This window comes from Anas acuta, chromosome Z, assembly GCF_963932015.1.
Source record: "Anas acuta chromosome Z, bAnaAcu1.1, whole genome shotgun sequence".
Classification (NCBI taxonomy): Eukaryota; Metazoa; Chordata; class Aves; order Anseriformes; family Anatidae; genus Anas; species Anas acuta.
In genome coordinates this window covers 70,324,722-70,344,392 of record NC_089017.1, presented here as the reverse complement: position 1 = coordinate 70,344,392, position 19,671 = coordinate 70,324,722, and the positions used below count along the sequence as shown (strand labels likewise).

The following is a 19,671-nucleotide window of genomic DNA, read 5'->3' as shown; positions in this document are numbered from 1 at the left end:
ATTGTTAAGGGGGAGGCATGCTGATCGCTTTTCAAAGCGACTGCTGGTGTGCAGGAAAGACTTGGGGAGCCTTCATGTTTCAAATAAGCCTGTCCCATCTTGATTTTAGTCCTTTGTTATATGAATGGAATATAAAGTTAGTGCTTTTCACTCCTAGGGAGCTAAATTGATTGGGATTTGGTAATAGCTTTTAAACTGATAAAGGTATACCTGGAATTATACATGAGTTCATGTATAATTCATGTGATTTTTTGTTTTTAATCTTTAGCAAAAATAATTATTTCTCGGAAGTTCAGCATAATTCCCATGTCACAATTTCTGTGCCTTTCTCTGAATTCTTGTGCCAGCCACAGCCTCAGAAATGAGTCAGATCACTGGGTTGGAGTGGCATAGATTATGGGCATTCACATACTTATTAAGTAGTTATCCTTCATGGCAATCTCTGTCATATTTTACCAGAATAACCTATTACCTCTCATGTTTATGAACTTTATTGTCTTAACTCAAAAGACCAATTACCAAACTCCAAAATTCCTTGGTTCCATTTATTGCTTTATTATGCTTTATTGATTTTTTTTTTTTTTGAGGCTTACAAAGTAGGATTAGGAAGATTAGTCTTCTTGTCAGTCCTAGAAATATCAGTTAGATCACGAAATCTGGCATGAAGATTCAGTTAGTCAGCTTCTTCATATCTCCATCATAAAACCTGAGCTATTAAATTCTGTTCTTGAGGTGGCAGCTGTGGTTGCCAGCGCTGTCTGCAGGCATCCTGTGTAATACAGGAATTGCCTTGAGAGAATGCTGAACAGAAGTTATGGAGGAGCTAAGTATTTAACAGAGTTACTTTTCTATAAACTGCATAGTTTTGGCTAAAAGCTTTGTTGATGCCTTATTTATTTATTTATATATTTATTCACCTGATTTATTTTTTTTTTAATTTTAGGAGTTCACATTTTCTTTTGAAAACAACTATGTTCTCTCGATTTGCCCATGCAGTTAGACTCTGAAAGATAAGGGTCAGAAAATGTCAGAACAAAAGGTCTCTTTTCACACCATTGTATTATACATGGCAATGCTTATTATTTTTGCTGTACACATTAATTTGCGTTTTGTGCAGAGAAGTAAGGAACCGTTCATAATAAGCAATCCCAAGTGACTGGCAAGTTCATACTAGAATTCTATGTACAGATAGGCTAAACAAGAGTTGTTTTAGTATTTGTATTACTCTGGAAAGCATCAGTGACAGTCAGACCAACAGAACTTGTTAGCTGTCAAGACCCAGAAGTAATTTTCAGAAATATTACTTCTTTATGGCATGGTAATTTGTTTCATTTTGTTCTTGCTTAATTGTATTTGTGTTTATTGCCAGAATAACAAAAATGACTTAAGCCTTTCATTTATGCTTTACAGTCATAAAATTACACTTCTGGGGTAAATTATTTTCAGCTTTCAGGGAAAAAAAAAAAAAGGGAGGTTGTATTAAATTCTTTGCACCTATTTTATATCACGTGGAGATATTCTTTTTGAAAAAGAAGAGAATGAGTAAAAGTTGCAGTTAGCGTTGTTAAAATGAAAATGTTTTTATTTATTTTTTTTTTCAGAAAAGTTACTGTGTCTTGGATATATGGAGTGCATTTGAACTGTAGCTACTTCTGACAGTGTTCTGTAACTACAGAATATTATTAAATTATGTTGCATGTACTTAGAGCTAATTTAGTTCCATGTCTGTTTATTTCATAGTAATATGCACCTGCATAGTTAGATCTGTATCTCATATACATGTAATAATGTATATATTTAATAGAACAGTCTTCAGCTTACATACATGGCATTTGGTAAACTCTGTAAGTACAAAAAACTGTTTTGTTTGCAGGGGTTTAAATCAAGTTTGAAAATTCATTTAAGACAATAACAGACAGTTACTTATATCTACAGTGAGATATATAAAATAATTTACGCTGCATATTAATGCTTGTAATGGTATACAGGGGAAAAAAAAAAAAAAAAAACAGGAAAAAGAGAATTTGCATGTGAAGCTGACCAGTTGTTTTACAGGAAGGCTGGGCTGAAACTCCTTCCCCGAAACAGGGTACTTACCTTTCTAAAACTGACCCGTGCTAGGATTTAACCTAGTCACAATTTGAATTGGATTTTCAGGAGTGTCCACAGGTTTAAAGGGGAAAAGTTCACTTATGCCAAATGCTTCAGCTATTGTCCCTAGGCTGTTGCTATAGTTCCTGCTTTTTAATCCCCCCTTGGCCTCAATCCTTCAGCTACATATGCACATTAACTTAATTACCTTGAGTTCCCTCAGTGGAAGCTGAGAGTAGTAAGTGTAAACCTGTGCATGTTTTAGGGGTGGGTTTTTGGCTTTATCATGTTTTCAGCTTCTTCAGGCTGACACTGATGGCTTGCAAATAAACACTCTAATTTGAATATCTAGTCTTACAACATCTTTCAGCAAAGTGATTGTACTTTTAATGTGTTCTTTCTCTTGACCATCAGTAAAATGTATATACATTTTTAACATAAAGCCTGACTGACCTGTAGAGAACAATCTGTTCATGTATTAGGTATAAAATCATTTTCACCCTCCAACACAGAATTTACATTACTGTCCGCAGTTTTTGGTGGAATACAGCTTAGTTTGCTGTAAAGTTATATGCTGGTTGCATACTTCTCAGGATTCTTTATGGATGTATATGAATATAAAACTTACAGATACTGCTGGAAAACCTAAGCATAAAACGTTGTTGGATATTATGCATATATGCATAAAAGGCTCTGTTCCTAAAAATGTTCTTCTAATTGCTTGTTCTAATTCTGCTTTTGTGTTGCTGCACTTTGTTCTGTCAAACATCTTGATGAAGGTTGTGAAACTTCCAGCCAAAGAGACTCATAGTTTTAGAGGATTCCAGAAATCACTGAGAGTTGTACACTTCAGCATAAATGTAGTATCACTAAACCAATCCCTTTTTTGGATATTGACTGAACTTAATATTAGTGGGAGAAGGAGGGGGGAATTTTGCAGGAGTTCAGCTCGCTGTCAGAAGACGCACAGCTTTACCAAACTTTGTTCTTTCCACATGCTTAGAAAAGGGAAGTGCATTGCTGATCACTCACCTAAGTTACTCAAAAACCCACAGCCTTAGAGTAACCCGCTCCAAGTTTTTTGTCATGGGAGTTAGGTGAAACGAAATGTTAGCAAGTAATTCCACTCCCCAGCCCAGGACTGGGGGTTCTCCTCTGCTCATCTGCCCAGCTGCAGGACCGTGGTGTGTTTGTGATGCTGCTGGACGCCCACCTCCTCTGAGACAGCTGCTGCAGGAAGCAATTCATGTGGAGTGGAGAAAGTGCAACATAGGCTCAAGAAAGTTCAATTTCAAAATACAATGGGAAATTTTAGAGTGAACCACCAGCTGGATTATTTTAACAGTCAGTGATGCCTTAGATGACCTTTTTTTCCCCCTTTTTATTTTTCTTTTTTTAACGAGTGCTAGTGCTTTTGAGGGTATTGCAGCTGAATTTCAGAAAAGAACATATTCAAGTATTCATCATGAGGCGATCTAGCATAAACCTTTCCCAAGAACAGATGTACTTCTGTTGCCTTAAAAAGCATCAGAAATGAGCGAATATTGGTAACTGCTGGTCATTCAGTGACTGTATTGATTAGACTAGTGTTGGCTCTTCTGAAATCAGTCCTACCTGGTTCTGCCAGTTGAGGTGAAGCTTTTAAAATATTGAATGTTCACTTCAATCTCTGGTTGGTTTTGTTTCCTGTGGCTTTCAGCAAAAAAAAAAAAAATCAATGCCATTCACATCTTGAAAGCTGATCTGTTAGGTTCATTTCTTTCAGTATACTGGAAAGCCGGTGTGTGCAGCAGGTCTCTATTGGCTAGTTATAAAAGGCAATAAGGATTTAAGTGATGATTTGTTCTGGCTACTTCAGCTACCTAGTGATATGGAAAAACATGTTAAAAACAAGATTATGAAACTGAGTATTAAAATCACTTTGGACTTGCCTTTTTTTTTTTTTTTTTTTTTTTTTTTTTAAGGATAATGCAAAGTATGTATTGATAGTGGTCTTAGGTTTTACTAGTTTCATTAATTTGTCAGTGACTTAGAACATCATATGTCTATAATAAATTGCAAAATTAGAATGTATTTTACACTAAATGTGTAATGCATCGTCAGGCTTTTCAACTACTGCTCTTTTAAATTAGGTAACATACTGTGGGTATTTCTTCATTTATAATTTGCAAATAAGCTGCTGTAGAAACAGTTGAGCATGTGCATGCATGTTGACTGTAAATAGGTTTGTATTATGAACATTTTCTAATTTTTGTCACTGTCGTCCATGTAACTTTGCACACATTTACTTCTCGGAAGTTGCCCATAAATGCAAAAATAACTGTCCTGATAACAATGCATCCTGTCATACTTTGGATAAGAGTTTTTTTATTGTTGTTGTTTATTTTTTAATCTTGTAATTGCAGTTTCAGTAAGATTTTTTTTTTCTTATTGTTAGTTTTTGGTTTGGATCTGCAATAGCGTGATGGAAGTGAAGTAAATGATTTACCAGTACTCTGTGGGGGAGTGTGAAGCATTAGTTTCTTGCCAGTGAACTGTTGTAAATTTGCAGATGCTATCTTCTGAAGAATTACTAGATAAATTTTCATTGTAAATGGAAAGTAGCCAGAAGTTAAGCTATGTGACTTGGGTTACTTTTAGAATAACCACTGTGAAATTCTCATTAGCAGTTTGAGTGTTTCTAAAATATGCAGGATTTCAAATTGCTTTTGTGGGCAAAACATAATGATTGTTCTGGTTAAAGGTGCTGGGTGCTTGGAAGTGTGGTAGGTCTGCGTGCAATAGCCAGCTTGCCAGTCCCAGTTCAGGATTTCTCTTCTAATTTTCTCAGCAAACCCTCCTGCAAACTACAAATAATTTTTAACCTGAGATAAGTGCTGTTTGCAATGAGGAGGGCAGGACTGTGTCTTAATTGTGTTTATAGTATCTGCTTGGCAATTATGAGGGGTGGGAATGACCCCTCAGGTTAATATGTTAACATTAAATCTTGTCTAATACTCTTAATTTGTCTGTTAAGACTGCAGTTGACTAAATTTGCAGCTGGATGCCTAATAGAAACTTAAAACCTAGCTCAATGGAAGACTTAACCTAAGCGTTGAAATGAAATTTTGATCGCGTTCTGCCATTCACATTTGATATTCATCAATATCATATTTTCTGGTCTCACAAACATCTTCTTTACTTAATACCCACACTTTTCCAACCTGTTTTCTGCAAAGAAATGATTTTAATTTAAATAACACCTGTTCAAATACAGTGAGCTTTGAAATGACATTTTGAAGGTGTTGTGTGAGAGGGAGTGAGTGGAATTGTAAGGTCACATTCTGCATGTATTTTATTTGTGTTTTTCTCAGCGTTCTCTCTGAACCACAGAAGAAATTCTTTGTTGTTGCTGGAAGCATTATTGTACAACTGCTGCTTGAGATAAGCACAGAGAAAAGAGTAATTCTGTTTTAGTGTTAGTTGTTATTGATGAATAAATAATTTGACTACGGGTACCTTCTGAGAAGTCTGGCTTCAAATTCTGATCCCTGGGAAATCAAACCATACCTGGAAATCTGGATGCCTTTTCTTGATAACTGCAGCCTTTGCAAAGGCAGTCCATAGAGGCTCTACACTAATTTGATTTATTCTGCTATAACAGGGAAGGGGTTTCATTTTTCTGGTATTTTAGTCAGACGGACTTTTAGTCAAGTAGATCTTTTTAAAATCAAGGTTGAAAAATCTTAGATTTCATTTAATTTTTTTCAACATTAAGTGTTTTATATACTACAAATGAATGAATGGCACCGGGATGCCATTTGTGTATGAAAATAAGGCTTTAGGAAATGCCTTTTTGTTTGTTTTGGAATTCATTTGGTTGCTTTTTTACTACTGGTAGGCCTCAGACCACTGCTTGGTCATTTTCACAGGTAGCGTGAAGGATTCACACTAACATAAAAGAACAGAATTACCTGGGGTCCACACGGTGTTCTTTGTTTTATAACCAAGTCAGCAGCAAGTAGGATAACTTTTTCTAAAAGATAACATGGAAACAGACTCAAGTAGAAACTTCTGGACTTCAGATAAATTTTTCTGCTTGAGAAGATCATTATTTTTTCAATTTTTTCTCTGCTGTCTGTCACACTGGGGCAATTTCTGGTTTAACATACAAGTTGTGACTTTCACCCCAGGGCTGCTAGCACAGGGCAGCAGCACTTCTCAGGAGGGGGGAAACGGCGATGACACTCCCTGCTCCCTTCCAAAATAATCTCATTTCAGACTACTGTGAGCCAACCCCGGTCTGCAAGTCTGTCCCCTGCTCCAGGACACTCCTTTTTTTGGGGGAGCAGTAATATCAGGGTGCTGAGTGATGGAGCTCTAAGAAGAGGTCAGTGGCCTTAATTTCATTTCCTCCCTCCTTACAAAATTTTAATGGATGAAAAATACTGAGAGGACTTTGGCCTGCCCAGCTGACCAAGAGCTTGAAAGCACCAGATTTTGAGGTAACTTCAGGAGACATACAGTGTCCCAGTATGAGTTCATGCCTGTTGAGAGCAATTTTAAATGGATACTGACTTCATAAAAATTCCTGGGATACAAGAAAAATGTTAACGCTATTTTTATGCTAGGGGTTTCTGAGCGGTATCATACCCTGTATCATTAGAAAATTATCAGCATTTACGGAGCCTTGCAGGACAAAATATCATAGGATACCTTCCCAGAATGGTGAGCGTTTGCTCTGGAAAAGGTCGATGTTGTGTGCATGCACTGACTCAGGAAAGCAGGTTAAAAAAGCAATGCTGCTGAATGCTGCTACTGTAGGGAAAAAAAAATCAAAAAAATCATCTTCTCAAAGGGGCCACATACAGGTTATGCATGTAGTGATAACTGCTTTGCGTAAAGCTAGGTAGTGCCTGCCTATTGTCTAATTAATCCTCCAAAAAATTAATTTATGAAAACGCTGCATTTGCTGTTGTTATATATGGAGATTATGGACAAGGATCCTTACCACTTGAAATCTAGCACTGAAAAGGGATAATGCCTCCCAGTATTTTTTCTTTACATAATAAATGTGTTGAATATTAAAAGATGAAAAGCTTTTAATTTTATGAAATTTGGTTGGCTGTCAAAGAGACATTATAACAAGTGGTTTCCAGCCAAATTGCATTTGCTGAGGAGTGATGGATCTCTTGCCAGCACTAAAGAGGCACTCTTCACATTGGATGCCTGCATGCTCCTCATGGGCAGAATGCGGTAATTTTCCTGAACATAGGGTTTAGAAATTCCATAGCAGAAATGGAAGTTTTCATATTAAATGTGTCACTGCTTCCAATAGCTGGTGTTCAACAGGCAGAGCTAGTGAAATTGAGTGGTGTTGCTCTTGCTCTAATGGTTTTCTTCTGTGTCTGTCGTATTCTATTGCAACCCTTTTCCCTGATTTTCTTTATTAATATTTTTTAATTAAGAAAGAGAGGAGAGAAAAGAGAATTTGGGTAGTGAATAACATGACTGCATCATTCTACTAGGGATCACTCATTAGTCTTGGTTTATTTCTCTGTATTGTTTTCTACTGTAGTTAAAAATAGAGTATTAAAATCTAATGAAATGGTTACTTTTGCTTACAAATAAAATTTAGACAAGCGTCTGATCCCAGTGTAGGCACCTTGTTAGAGGAATAAATAAATAGTTGCTTTAATAAATTTAATAAAAAAAAAATAGTTGCTTAAATAGTTGCTTAAGTGCTGGCAACTTTAAGATCTGTAAGAGCATCTGTAATATTTCTTAACATTTCTAATCCAACAATCTCATCAGAATAACATCCTAAGTGTTACCTATCGAGTAGCTGATAACAGTGGTAAATCATCTGGATTCCATTGAACATTACAGAAAAATGCATAATGTTTTGATATATAAAAATATTTAGGAGACAAAATACATAATATATAAAATAAAAGCAATTGAATCTTTTAGAAGTTTAGTGGAATTTATTATTGCTGATTTAAACTCAAAGAATTGTTAAAGTAATAATTGTTTTGACCCAAATAATTCATTGTATCTTCTTTATCTTCTTTCTGGGATAATATTGCTTATCACATTGCTTCTCCTAGGATAAGGGGCAGAGGTAGAAAGAACAATTTTATCTGTTCTCAAGGATGACATTTAAGAGTGTGTATGTCATTTCAAAATACACTTTTTTTTTGATCTGTAGATAAGGCAGAGTTGGATTTGAATGTTTTGAGATACTGAAAAGAAAGGCTTCTTTTGCAGCTGTTGTTAACAAGAGAAAGATAATGCTCATTTCTGTTTGTATCTTGAGCATTTAGTGAGGAAGTTCTGAAAACTATTTTCACAAATGCAAATTAGATTCAAAATGACTAAATGATTTGGAGGGCTCTATGGAAATAATGCAATACGAGAAAAAAATAGAACTGAGAGCTCTCAGTGTAATCGTCACGGGTGCAGAACAGTCTGCCTGGCTATATAGGTGCTGTCTCTGTAATGAAAAAACAAGTAAAAATGATCAAATAATAATGCCAATAAGCCTAGGGTTGGAAAGTAAGGTTAAAAGTTGCCCATTACAAAGCCAGAGGTTTTTGAGACATAAAAAAATATTTATTTTTCTGGTGAATCTAGTTGTAGCTAATAGTGTTAAAAACTGATCCAATCGCTTGTTCTCTGTAGATCTATCCAACCTTGCAATAAATGGGGATTGTTCAATTTTGCAATAGTATGTGCTTGCTGAACCAAGCTAGGAAATGTGCAAGCCAGGTTACGGGGCACTATGAGAAATTCAGCAGTGTGTTCATAGCTCTTAACATTGTCGTACATGTTTAAGGCATTTAAAGGGATTGCAGTAGCAAGTGGTTTAAAAAAATCTTAATTTCACAATGTCTCAGTATCCTGAATTGTATGCCTAATTCAGTGAAATTAATGTAAAGTTTAATTAGCTCATGTGCAAAATCACCTTTCTTCCGGAGTATGTGGGAGTGTACCCAGTGTGTATGTATGCAAACACATATTCAGTGAAATATTGCACATAACCATTCAGTGTGCTCGTTGCATCATAATGCCTATCCCCAACCAAAATTAGTTCATTTATAATTGCAGATTTGCATATTGTTGAGTTATGTATACCCCCATACAAAATTTTAAAGGCAGGACCTGGAGAATATATAGAAAACATAACCATACTGTGTTCAACCAGATAGTTTGGGTATTGGTAGTCAATTACTCTTGGCAATTATAAGATCCTCATAAAATAATGAGAATCTTGCTAGTGCTTCTGTAGGCAACAAAAGCAATTACATTAGAGAAAGAAACAGCAAAAGACTGAGAGAAAAAAGCTACACTGGGATTCTCTTTCAAGGTTTTGATTGGCTTTAAATACTGTTGTGGCCAGCTATTATATTTGAAAATGTAATATGCTAAGCCCATGAGTCAGTTTTCCTTAAATCAGTGTGGCTTGTATGTAACTATATTATTGGATGATGAGAGTGAACAAATCCATTTTTACAGCCCTACTCAGTGGCTTGCTAATGATAACCTATCTCCAAAGTGACATTGTAATGTGATTAACGTAATTGAAAAGCATATATGGAGGACGGAAATGTAATTTCTTCCAGGTGGAAAGCCTAGTTACTGAGTAGGTGCGGAAACCTGCACAAGAAAAGAAAAATGGGGTGAATTGCTAACAGTTTTTTGGGATGAAAATTGTGATTTCACATATTGAATAGAAGGGCTGAAGGTTGCATGCATCTGAAACAGTGTAAAAAGACCTGTAGGAATCAGGAAGGAAGGTGTGTGTGTGCATGGTGGGTGGAGGAGAATCCTCACCTGCAGAGACAGGTAAGCTGAAGGATGGTTAAGGAAAAGGATGAGGAGAAAAATCTCCTCTTAGAATTATTATTAGTGTACTAATAAGACTGTGCACCTTTGTAATTGGAAGAAATTATTGTTATTTTCTTACTGCCTGCTGTATCATTGTGTATGGACAAATACCTGGTCACATGACTTTCCCCTGTATCTCTGGTGCTGGTACTTTATACCTTTTTAAAATTTAAATTTTTTTATTTAAAATTTTAAATTTATTTTAAATTTTATTTTAAATTTAAAAATATACACATTAGATGGACAAACTGAAAAAAAAAAAAATTAAAAATTATATTCCTGTTCACTGCTACCTTTACTGTAGTCCTTCCAGTGCGCTGGCTGGTCTGAAATCTCAGCATCCTTTTTAAAGGGGAGGGCAAGCTGCCTTGTACGATTTCTCAAGATGGAAGATATGAATGCTAATTGCATGCACCTCTGCCTCCTCTTTCCCCCCCCCTAATTCCTGTAGCTGGCATTGGATGCTGCATTTACTGTCTGCAGATTTACCTTGGGACTAGATTAGGGATGGGCAGAAAAGTTCCCTGCTGTCCTTACAGCCTAACCGCCCGGGATGCCTTCAGGGTTAGTGTTGCCTTGGGAAATGCGTGCAAACCATGCACGCTTAATGCAAGCTTAATGGTACACGAATTGCTCCCTCTGGACCTTTCAGTCCTTTAGAGTATCCTCACATCTGCACCATGGGCTGTTGCCATTGTTTGTTTGTTTGTTTTTTTCCTACACAGTAGCTTATTGTGGAAGACGGTCATTTTGCCTGGCTTTTGTGCTCTGGAGCAGCAATAGGAGATTTAAAACAAACTGGTTTCATGATCATGATCTTTTTTTCTTTGTATATGATTCATATTTGAACTTAATGAATTGATCTGCTTTGTATCCCAATACAGAATGGGTGCAGCAGATAACATTTACAAAGGCCGAAGTACCTTTATGGAAGAACTGACAGATACTGCTGAGATAATAAGAAAAGCAACTTCAAGATCGCTAGTAATTTTGGATGAACTGGGAAGAGGAACTAGCACACATGATGGAATTGCTATTGCTTACGCTACACTGGAACATTTTATTACAGATGTAAGTGATCAGTCTGACACATGCTTGTGAATACTTTTTTACTTTACTTTTTTATTTTAGGTTTACTTTGGCATGGTATATGTTCCATTCTTGCAGAAATGTGACACGTCTAAACTCAGAGCAAAGGTTTATTTGTAAAGGATACCAGTGCTTTGTTGGTGTGTTCAGGGAAAAAAAAATTAAAACCGTATGCATCTATCTCATTGTTGCAGGTGGAGTCGCTGACACTGTTTGTCACTCACTATCCCTCAGTTTGTGAGCTAGAAAAGATGTATCCAGAAAAAGTTGGTAATTACCACATGGCTTTCTTGGTGAATGAAGAAGAGAGTGGTGAACAAAAAGGTACAGTATAAAGCCATCTGAGATTCTGGCATTTTGGGTAGAGGCAGAAGTTGTAATAATGATTACATACATCTAAATGCACTAAAGTGTCAGCCTATACACAGAATTTTGATGATTTGTAAACTGAGCAACCATTTCTCTTTCAAAATTAATACAAGGATGACTGAGCCAGCTCAGATCAAAGATTCACCCAGCTTGTCACAGTAGCTAAATAACAAAAGGACTAGGCAGGAGGGATTAGGGATCAAACATATGGCAACTCTTTCTCAAAAAGATCCCACTGTCTGCAAACACTTACTGTGTAGGGGACTTCAAGAATTAGATGTGGTTTCTATTTGTTTGTTTTTTAATCTTTGATCGATTTTCTTTTCACTGAGGTTGTCCATACCCCCAGTTTATTCACATATACTTTTAAAATCTTCATTCTGCTGTGTCAAGGAGCTCCAAAATTTAACACTGCATTAAAGTGCATTTACTGGTGTGAGGAACTACTACCTCCTTTTGTTTGTTCTGAGGCTGTTTTGAAACAACATGTAGCTTCATTTGATGGTCCCTGTTCTTGATTTGAGTCAGAGTGATGATATGTTTATCCTTTCTGTGCCATGCCTAATTTTGCAGATTTTTTATCATAATGCCTTTCACTTCTGTTCTTAACCAGGCAGAAGAATTAAAGTGCTTTTTCTTTTCACTGTTGCTCTGAATTAGTTAGAATTTTCAGAGGTTTGTCACCTTAGTGCTTAGCCCTTTTCTTTGGATAAGTTGAGCAGTTCTGTCTAACTGCAGTGATGACCACCCTTCATGGTGCAAACTGGCTCTTCTCATCTGTTTTCTGTCTGCTCACCAGTTATTTACAATTGCAAAGGCCTTCCTTGAAGATTATGGCTGCTTGGTTTTCAGAAGAGCATTTGATGCAGCGCTCTTCTTGAAAGCACTTTGAAAATCCATATAGGATTTATCCACTGTCACTCTTTACTCATGTGCCTTCCAAACGTAAAATGGTGGCATGGAATTTCCCTCTATACAAACTGCTTTAGCTTTTTTTCTGATAGATCAGCTTTATTCAGGCACTTGACAATTCTGTTCTTATTTTGGTTTTCCCCCTTTGCAAAGTAACGGCATGCTCCCCAGATCACTATTAGGATTATTATTTTTCTTAATTGGCATGGTATTTGCCATTAATCTTTCCCTATAATTCATTCTTAGTATTGTACTATGTGCTTACATCGTAAACTGATCAGACAGGGGGTCTCCAGTATTTGTCACTAAATACTGTGTATAAATAAAAATATTTTTCAGAAAGTTAGTTTTAAAAATAGAAGTGCCTTCCCAAAACCTGTACTCTGACAGACACTCTTCAACATCAGATGGAGGCTTGTCTAATACAGACAAGAGGGATACTTTGGCTTTTGTACTCTGGTTAATTTTAGAAGCAGGGATCCCTGAAATAAACATTAATGTTGAGCACAGGTTGTTTAATTCAAAGTTGTCTTTAGGTAAGCACTCTATAGCAAAACCAATGTTCCCCATTAACTGCATCATTTTTAGGAGCGTCAGTATGTCCTTTCGCGTCTAGCTGATTAATTGAACTGCTCATCTCTGATACTCTCAAGCAGTTGAGATGAGAATGTACTTACTGTTCCTTATGTGTTGTGTCCTTGAAACCCTATACTTTATGTTTTAGTTTGCTGCTTTAGCCTTCTTGCTTTCAATGTTAGTTGGCCTGAACCTTCAGGCCGCATGCAGTCTTCATCATTTTGCTCACGAAAGTACAATAGGTTTACTGTCACAGCCTGGGAGCAACAGCACATCCACATTTCTTTCTTCAGCTGAATCTTTAGCTCCCATGTCTCTTGTCTTAGTGTTTGAATTGTTTTATTTAAATGTTTGTGGCATATTTTTTGCAACCTTTGGCTTGGACCACTCAGATCAAATCAGCTTGAGACATCAGTATTTATGGAAATCTCCATTGTTTCCAAAAACCTGTGTTTCCAAGATGAAAGAATGAATGGCGGTGAATAGCACCATAGCTTTTGTGCTGGTAACACAAGGCCTGAATTGTACAGGGATGTAAAAAGAATGTCTAAAGAGGAAGAGGAAAGAGTCGGATTTTTTATCATTGCTTTTACATTTCTATCTTATTGTCGTGACAGAAAGAATCCGCCATCCTAACTATTTGGGTTGCTCTAACCATTTTTCTGTAGCTCCTAACCTACTGGCAGGCAGCAATATTTTGTTGTTGTACTGTATTACAGAGTTCTTGACTGTGGGATTACTGACACATCCTTTATTCTGTCTGGTAGACAAGAAATGCAATGTTCCAGTTATAGCATAATTAATCGATTTGACATATAAAGACTCTTACCTTTTACGCACACACACATGTACACACTTCTGTGTAATAAGACATCAGATAAAACTACACTGAAACACTTTTTTCAGACTATGTGCAAGGAAAACGTGAACTCATGGAAACATTTTTATCTTGCATTTCTTCAATGGAATTAATCTCACTGGAGGTATGAATGACAATGAAACCAGAGTCTCTGCTCTTTCTGGGTTTGGATTACTACATTTTATCAATATAACAGAGTGATTTTTTATTTTTGTTCTATTTTTTAGGATCTGAAGAGGAAGAGAATCCTGAATTTATCACTTTTCTTTATCAAATAACTAAAGGAGTCACTGCAAGGAGTTATGGGCTAAATGTTGCCAAGCTGGCAGATATTCCTGAAGAAATCTTGAAGAAGGCAGCTCACAAATCAAAGGAGTTGGAGAGATTAGTGAATATGAAAAGGTCAGAAAAATTGTGACTTTTTCTCTAATGAAACTTCCAGATGTGAGTGGAGGAGTGTTTTGCACTGAATGTGCATTAAAAAGAGCAGTAAGAGCTACTTTAGATATACTTCTGCCCTTCAGAAAAGAGAAAGTGAGATGAAAGTTTGAAAAATTATTAAGAAATTGTGCTATCCATTTCAATCAAAGCTTTAGATTTTGTGGTTAGCTATTATGTCAGAGGTTAATTGCTACCCTCTTAGTGGTGATTGGAAAAAACTAAATGCACATTGAACTAATGCTAGGAATACACATCATACTATCAAGTACATTCTTTAAAATACTTATTTTCACTTTTTTTCAGGAGGAAATTCTGAAAGTTGTATTTGAAATATAACTATCTTCTAATACTTATTTCTCTTCTAACAATGACAGAGAAAATATAAATATATTTGATTTAGAAAGTGTATTCATTTCAGAACTTGACAATCTATTTGTGTTCTATAATGTAGAAGGAAATGCTGCTATTTTTGCTTCTGGTTTAACTTAACAATATTTTTTTTTTTTATATAAACACAGAAAATTTTAATGACAGTCTTATGATTTTCTTATTTTCCTGATAACCAATTTTCATTTAGGGGTGTATGTATCTTGCATGCTAGACTAGGTATGAAAATTTATGTGCATCGAATAGCATCACCGTTACAAATCCAGTAATGTTATGTATACAGTTAAGGTGTAACAATGTGCTACTATTCATATGCATTCCACCAAATTTTCAGTTGTTACTATTTTTCAATGCCAGTCATATCGGCAAAATTCAAGAGACCCTTCAGAAATAAAATACATCAACATCTTTGTTGCCTGGTGGTAATAACTAATCCTGGTAGGAGAATCTTTTAAAAAAAAAAAAAAAAAAAAAAAAGTTAAGGATTACTTCTTTAAAAAAAAAAAAAGTTAAGGATTACTTATTTGCAGATGCAATCAGTTCTTTTGATGCTTATCAGAATGTCGTACCTAACAGTGTTTTTTATCCTCTTTTAAGAAAGCAAAATAAAATAACCATATTGAAGATACGTGATGGTTTGAAGGGAAAAATAATGTGGTAGATGTTCATTTGAAATAGTAGTCCATAATTTTCAAAAGCAAAATGACAAATTACTAACAATGTCTTAACTAGATCTAGAAAAAAAATGTTGTTCAGAAAGGTAAGAATATGAGCTGAAAGGCCAGATTTATTGTGTGATATAATTAAGATGGGAAATAATATATCAGTTTTATCTCCATTCTGTCAAAATCATAGGATACAAATAGAGTTCAAACATTTCTCCATTCCCGAAAAGAGAGTTAATTGCATACAAAACCTATGAGCAGTAAAAATAGTATGTGATGATGTAATTAGAAGACTAATTTACAGTGCACATAGAGGGGAAGAGCTAGGGCTCACCGGGTGATCAAAATGATGGGACCTAATTGTGTGACATTTTCCAGCTTTTGAACAAGTAAGCTACCATCTGTATTTTAGCTTTTGGTATGCAATTTGCTGGTATTCTTAAAATGAAAAAGAATAAATCCCTCATCTACATCTGCGATGAGTCCCTCACCCTGGCTCGCCACTGAGGCTGGAGTCCCCCGGGGCCCAGGCATCACCGCGGGCACCTGGGTAGGGCTTGTGGCAGCCCTGAGGCACAGCCCAGCCCACCTCGAGTGTGCCACTTCTGCCTCCCCTTGGGACGGCTGTGCCACCCCCGCAGCAGCTGCTGACTTGTGGGGTTTGACCCCGTTACACATCGCTCCCCCATCGTAAATTCTTGTGTGAACTTTGTAGGGGACCTCACGCACCTCTGTGGACCCAGAGCTCAAGTCAGTGAAAAACAACAGATTATCAAATGTGTCTGATGACTTAACAGTGCATAAATCACTGTATTACATAATTCTTAATTTTTGCAGTTCTTTTGTATAGATAATTATATTTTCTTTTTCGCCTGTTCCTCTTTAGTTTCTTTTATTGCCATAATGTGATCTAAATATCTAAGTTCTTCTATACCTCCTCCCCAAGAGACATAAACAAAGTTTAAAATGAATATGAGCTTTGCTCTGGCGTATCAGCGGTAGGACATAAAAATTACTATGAGAATCAAACTCAGGCCTGTTCATAGCAGTATACTTGTGCTGTCACAATACCCACAGGCCAGCTGCCTTGTCTTATGTTTTTAAATCACTTTCATATTATTTAAGAAAATCCACTGTGTAATTCCATCCAGTCTTGACATCTTTGTCATCAGGAATGTGCGTTAACCCATTTTAAATGTCTTGTTTACTTGTCACAACTCTTAGGAGTCCTTCTTAAACAGAAAAATATTAGAAAGAAAATAGGAAGGATGAGTGTACTCAGTGATTTGAAAATGCATTTTTTCTTCTTGATTTCCTAAGTGCAAATTTCTAGGAACTGAACATCTGTATCTCTGCAAGCTACAATACTGTTTATTTTCTTTAATGGTTTACTTTTGCTTAGTGTTTTATTTCATCTTGTTGATGCTTCTGGTACTGTAAGTTAATTGTAAAATTACATTGTTGACTGTACTACAGATGGAATATATACAAGAAATGTTCATTGATTGCTTATAGATCAGTTAATGTCTTGAGCTATGCAAACTGCTATTTTTGACTGTGAATAAAAGTTTGTAGATGATTGTAGGTTTTTTGAAGCTTAACTTAACTTAAAAGTGTGTCCATATTTTGACTAATTTCTTTTCCCCCCTCCCAGAAAAACGCTGAAGTCTTTTGCTGAAGTATGGAAAATAAATGATTCTCAGGAAATACAGAAATGGAAAAGTACGTGTGAACCTGAAGATGAAAGAATGGACATTTTTTAATCTTCGAATCGTGCTTAACTATGGAAAATATTCTGGATATAAAACACAAGTCCAGAGAGTAATAGATTCTATCAGGGGATAATTCTATCAGGGGATAATTCATTAAGTTAACTTTTTCAGAGATACATGATGCCACATTGTTTTACAGTGCCCCACATCCACTTCCTGCTTGTAATTTTCTCTCTCTGTATTCCTTGAAATGTTTCCCACCCCTTTTCTTAACTGCGAAATGTCTGCTGGTATTGAATTAAGTTTATAATATGTTTAGAAAACACAAAAAATTATGTTGGTAAATTATTAGAATGCATCTTTTATAAATAAAATAATGTCTTTTAACTTTATTGTACTTCAATTTCTATATAAATAATTCTCTTCATTGGGAAAATGTAACTGAATTGTGACTATACTATGCTGTTGTGCAGTTCGTAAGAATGAATGCCATAAGGCAAATTCTTTTTGTTCTAGTATTAATGCATTTAAAATTCACTGTTTATGTAAAACAACCCCTACAACTGATGTAAAGAATGAGTTTAAGAGAGAGCATGTTACAGAGCTGGGTAGGAGACACTCACTTCCACAGATGAGATTAACAACGGTGCAACAAGTAGTTTCCAAAGCAGCAGCACAAAATATGCATTGACTGCATTTCCACTTCCCTCTTCTTCATTCTCATTATGTTTGCTTCCTTTCCTCCCAATCTTGGCCTACTCTGACATAGTCTGGAGAAAAATTTACCCTAAATAGTGGTGGATTACGGCAATGAGCTGACATGGGTGATTCAAACTATGCAACTGTAATCCCCAGCGTTCTGTCAAGTGGAGAAAAAACAGAAATATTATTATTTTTTTTAATTTACAATTTTCAAGTTCCAAGCAAATTTCATAGAGGAATGTGATTTCTTTATAAATGTAGCCAAGTGAAATATCTTGCTATGAAAATGAACAGTGACAGTCACATAGTTAAACCTTAGCAAACAGCTTGTTATATTTTAAAAAGTATTTTATTAAATGGAAGGAAGTTCAGTAAAATGAAATACCTTGGTTTTGCTATAAGGAAAATGATAAAATGGGGCTTGTCATCTTTGAGACAGGTGAACCTTCTGATTATTTTAGTAAATATACTGAGGCTATTTTGTGGCAAAAATGATGGAGATGAATATGGAATTATTGCAGGTGATTGAATTAGCCTTTCTGATATAAAGAACTTTGCTCAGAATAAGATGTAATTTTTTTAACCAGTCATAAACAATTGCTAACATTCACCAAAGACATTTTTCCAACTTCTCCTTCCAATTACAGAGGATCATTTAAACAGTTTGTCTGCTGCTCAATAGCCACAATCAATACAACCATCTCCTTCCAGATCTGCAGTATATTTGTCTAAATGGGAAGAGCCGAAGAAGAAAACTGGTCTTTCAAGGTGTACTTATACATGTGTGTTTACAAATGCCACACACTGTGAAGCACAATGAATATAATTCTTCATTACTGATGCACACAGACACTGTGCACTGGATCTAAAGACCTCTGACCATAGCTTTCAAAGAGAATAATGAAACATTATTGAATTCCCATATGTGCTAAATGTGCTTTTAGTAAGACTCTCTCTGTCCTCAAGGGAGCATTCAGACTGTGCTGTGACACGAAAAAACACCTGGACGCATTCTCAGAAAAATAAAGAAATACAATTAAGAATGGGTGAACAGACAAGGTACTGCTGCCCTGCTCATACTACACAATACAAAGCAGTTAGAGCAGGCTTTTTTCCTAATGTCTGTGACCATTTCAGAAATAAATTTTGATTGTAGCCTTGCCCATTTCAACAAAAGAGGTTATCTTGTCCCAGTAAAGTTTCTTCTGGGTAGGCAAACTAATTGCTGAAGCTTGCTGTTTTATTCGGTGCTGATAATTAGTATTCCTAGCAGATAGGTAAATGTTTGAATGACCATTTGAGAATGCACTGTAAGGAGACACATCCTGTTGTTCGATGTGTTGACAGGTGGCTTTAGGATGCATCTGTAGTGCACCACACAGAACAGTGCAGGTTTGTCTAGACCTTGTCCTGCTGATGTGGAGCAGCCAAGCTCATTAAGAGGATGAGCACTGGGCTGTGCGGGGGCGATCGAGCTGGGGTGGGATGAATTCAGAGCTCGCTTGGGTATGTTTGCAAAGCCTGAGACTAGACATAGTCTAGACAAGCAGCCAGACAGGGATGCCTGGGCCTTTGGTAGCATACAGTATAGGGATAAAAAGAAACAGAAACCTGCTGGAAAAAACAGAGAAAAGCAATAATTTTGTAAGAGATCTTTCCATTCCTTTTGCTGTGGTAAGCAGAGTTTCTGTGGGTGTTATAGCAGGAGTCTTCCTGAGAGACTAAAAGAAGAGAATCTGGTCTTGCATTTTCTTTTTCTTTCCCCCCCCCCCCCTTTTTTTTTTCTTTTTTAATTAAATAGCAGTACATTAAAATGTATTTTAAAGGTAACTTGAAGTGCAGTTTTGGTAGTGGCATAATCCTGGAGATGTGCTTTGTTTTTAAAATCAGAGCAATCAAAGGTTGGCTGAGTGCTGAGTCAGCAGGGTTGATGCTGCACACTGCTGTCCATCTGCTGTAAAGCTGAAGAAGAGTGACCTGAACTTAGATGGTCCCTGGT

General features: G+C 36.2%; 1 protein-coding gene across 4 annotated transcripts in view; it reads left to right on the top strand.

The window, feature by feature from the left end:
• Nucleotides 1–17,357, top strand: part of MSH3 (mutS homolog 3) — a 113,704-nt gene extending 96,347 nt beyond the window's left edge. For all 4 annotated transcript variants that reach the window (XM_068666212.1, XM_068666211.1, XM_068666213.1 and 1 more), the window contains 4 exons: nt 10,845–11,031; nt 11,244–11,373; nt 13,993–14,167; nt 16,913–17,357. In XM_068666212.1, the coding sequence (XP_068522313.1) occupies nt 10,845–11,031; nt 11,244–11,373; nt 13,993–14,167; nt 16,913–17,021 (601 nt within the window). In that variant the 3' untranslated portion in view covers nt 17,022–17,357. The remainder of the gene's footprint in view (nt 1–10,844; nt 11,032–11,243; nt 11,374–13,992; nt 14,168–16,912) is intronic.
• The last annotated feature ends 2,314 nt before the right edge of the window (nt 17,358–19,671 follow it).